The sequence below is a fragment of the Macrotis lagotis genome, chromosome 3 (genome assembly GCF_037893015.1).
Source record: "Macrotis lagotis isolate mMagLag1 chromosome 3, bilby.v1.9.chrom.fasta, whole genome shotgun sequence".
Lineage (NCBI taxonomy): Eukaryota > Metazoa > Chordata > Mammalia > Peramelemorphia > Peramelidae > Macrotis > Macrotis lagotis.
The window spans coordinates 292,724,634-292,727,647 of record NC_133660.1 but is presented as its reverse complement, the minus strand read 5'-3'; the positions used below and the strand labels follow the sequence as shown (position 1 = coordinate 292,727,647).

Genomic DNA, 3,014 nt, shown 5'->3' with positions numbered 1-3,014 from the left:
TAGGATAAATACAAAGATGGAAGAAATCCATAAATGTTACAAATCAGGTCTAAATTTATAGCTTACTTATCATCTAGTTTTCAGAAAGTGATGGAAAAATGGCAGATTAGATTTCAAAATGTGTCATATATACATTTTTTTTCTGGAGAGGTAGTTCTTAACCATTTTCCAGTTCATCTCTGGTTTAGGGATATCTTAATAAGCATTCCATTAGTATCAAAGCTATATCTCCCAAATAGCTCAGTGGTTGTGCTCTCAAAGAAATGAACTTTTAAAAATTATGAGGATGGGGGCAGCTAGGTGGCATAATGGATAAAGCACCGGCCTTGGAGTCAGGAGTACCTGGGTTCAAATCCGGTCCCAGACACTTAATAATTACCTAGCTGTGTGGCCATGGGCAAGCCACTTAACCCCACTTGACTTGCAAAAATCTAAAAAAATTATGGGGATAATCATCTTCTTTCTTGGAAAATAACTATAATTGCTCTATGTATGTGTGTGTGTGTGTGTGTGTGTGTGTGTGTGTGTGTGTGTGTCTGTATATTTCTATGTGCGTGCATCTGTGTCAGGCAGTGGAGGGATCACTGGTCTCATCTCATAAAGAGTAATTTTCTTGAGTTCAAGCAGAACCTCTCTTATTAGCTCTGTGATCCTTGGCATCTTTTCACTCTGTCTAGCTCAGTTCTTCATTTGTGAGATGAGTAGGGGAAAGGAAATTCAAATCCTCTCTAGAATTTTTACCAAGTAAATCCTCAAATGGGATGATGAAGAGTCCGAACCAATTGAACAAAATTAAAAAGACAACATACACATATTATTCTTTGGATATAATAATATTACATGAGAAGGAATACTAGAAGTTCCTTTGAACAAGAAGGCAAAATAACAGGAAAATATCAAGGACAACATCTTTACTAACTGCATTTTTATGATACCTTCTATCATGTAATGAAAAAGTCCTTTGATTTTTCCTTTTGGACAGCCAGGTCCTACCTTAGTTCCAAGGTCTTTGTTGGTGCCAAATGGACATGACAAGCATGTTCAATAATGAGAGTTCAACCAGGAGAGATGCATAACAGGTTTTACTAACAGGGCACTACGTCTCTGCCTTTTCAAGCAGACAGCCCTTTTTTATGCATGTAAGATCACTCTGGACTTTATTGGCCTCTTTTAGGTTTGCAAAGCAATATAACTCAAGGATTACTCCAAGGCTTCCTCTTTCACAATATATGTTCTCTTTTCTATGAACTTCAAAGGACTAAGATAATGGTTAAGTAAAGAGGGACCAGAGCTCCTTCCTGAGTACAGAGCACACTCAGATATTTGCTGTTATCAGTGCATCTGACATTGTGCAAACATCTGGGTCTCATGTTATCTCAAGATTCATGGCCAGAATTCTTAACTTTAACCCTTTACAATTTAATGCTGCTTTGGAAAAGGTCTGGATTACACTTCTCTGAATATAATAAAAAATAATTGGATTTCAGGAGTTGAGTCTGTAAAGGTCCAGATTAGATTTTCTCCCTAAGAAAAAGAATGATCCAGTTGAAGTCGTTGTCCCCTCACAAATTTGCTGAAAGCATTCTTGACATCTTTATTCCTCAGAGAATAGACTAGAGGATTCAACATAGGAATGATCATGGTGTAGAAAACTGACACTACTTTATCTATATCCACTGAGTGACTTGAGCTGGGTTGGAAATACATGAAGATGATTGTCCCATAAAATATAGATACTGCTGTGAGATGAGAAGCACATGTGGAGAAGGCTTTCTGGCGACCTACAGCAGATTGGATGTTTAGAATAGTGAAGGAGATTAGCAAATAAGAGGTAAAGATGACAAGGAATGGGAAAAAAGCAGTGAATGACCCTATAATAAAGATTAATAATTCTATGATGTGAATATCAGAGCAAGAAAGAACTAAGAGAGGGGGAATATCACAGAAAAAGTGATGAATTATGTTGGAACTACAGAAGGAAAGGCTAAAAATATTTCCCACAAATATGGAAGAGGCCATAAAGCCACAGACATAAGCTGCACTAACCAGATGTGCACATAGGGATGATGTCATGGTGGTGGTGTAATGTAGGGGCTTACACACAGCTGCATGGCGATCATAGGCCATGGAGGCTAAGAGAAGAGTTTCAACACCATAAAAGGCCCCAAAGAAGAACAACTGTGTAGCACACCCCTTATAGGTGATGGTATTATTCCCTGTGAGAAGACCAGCCATCACTTTGGGAGTAATAGTAGAGGAAGAGCCAAAATCTACCAGAGAGAGATTACAGAGGAAAAAATACATGGGAGTGTGGAGGCAGGAATCCAAGGAAATCAGAGCTACTATCCCCAGATTTCCTATCAGGGTGATGAGGTAGATAAGGGTGAACATTATGAAGAGTGGAACCTGAAGCTCTGGGTCATCTGGTAATCCCATAAGAACGAACTCATTCACTTCAGATCTATTCTCCATAGAAGACATTTGAGAGTGATGTCATTCATCTGTAACAAAAGTGTAACTATTAGAAAAATATCACTCTTCATGATGAATAACTCTTAGGCATCAAACACAGTCAGAAACAAATCATATATGAAGATCAGAAATAAGCAATTAAGGCACTAAGATCAACTTGGTTGTTATCATGCAGTTGCTCTAGGTGCCCAAAATTCACTCATCCATTTTCTCAAAAAAATGTGCCCCTCATGTATTGCTTCTTATTTTTTTTTCATGTACTACAAATGACCAAATTGATGTTCCCCAGTTCAAGAAAGGGAAGTGACTTATTTGCTTGCAAAAATATCAGCATTAATTAGGGGCTGAGAACCACATATTTTCTTCAGAATATGCTTCACTCCAATGAAGAGGGGAGAAAAGAGGAATAAAGGGCTAGAGGGAGGAATTAAATAAGAGACAAGTTAGAAAACTGAAAGAAAAGAGAAGATTAATGACAGCTCTCCATGAGTTTCACTGGAATCCTACTTAATTTTGGCATCATTATAGCTTTAAGGTTTGAT

The 3,014-nt window shown here is 37.8% G+C and overlaps 1 protein-coding gene across 1 annotated transcript; it reads right to left on the bottom strand.

Annotated features, from left to right (window-relative positions):
• Positions 1–1,524: 1,524 nt before the first annotated feature.
• LOC141516693 (olfactory receptor 5B2-like) lies at positions 1,525–2,481 on the bottom strand. The gene has a single exon (XM_074227691.1). It carries the CDS (start codon positions 2,479–2,481, stop codon positions 1,525–1,527), a length of 957 nt encoding a protein of 318 aa, XP_074083792.1.
• Between the last annotated feature and the right edge of the window lie 533 nt (positions 2,482–3,014).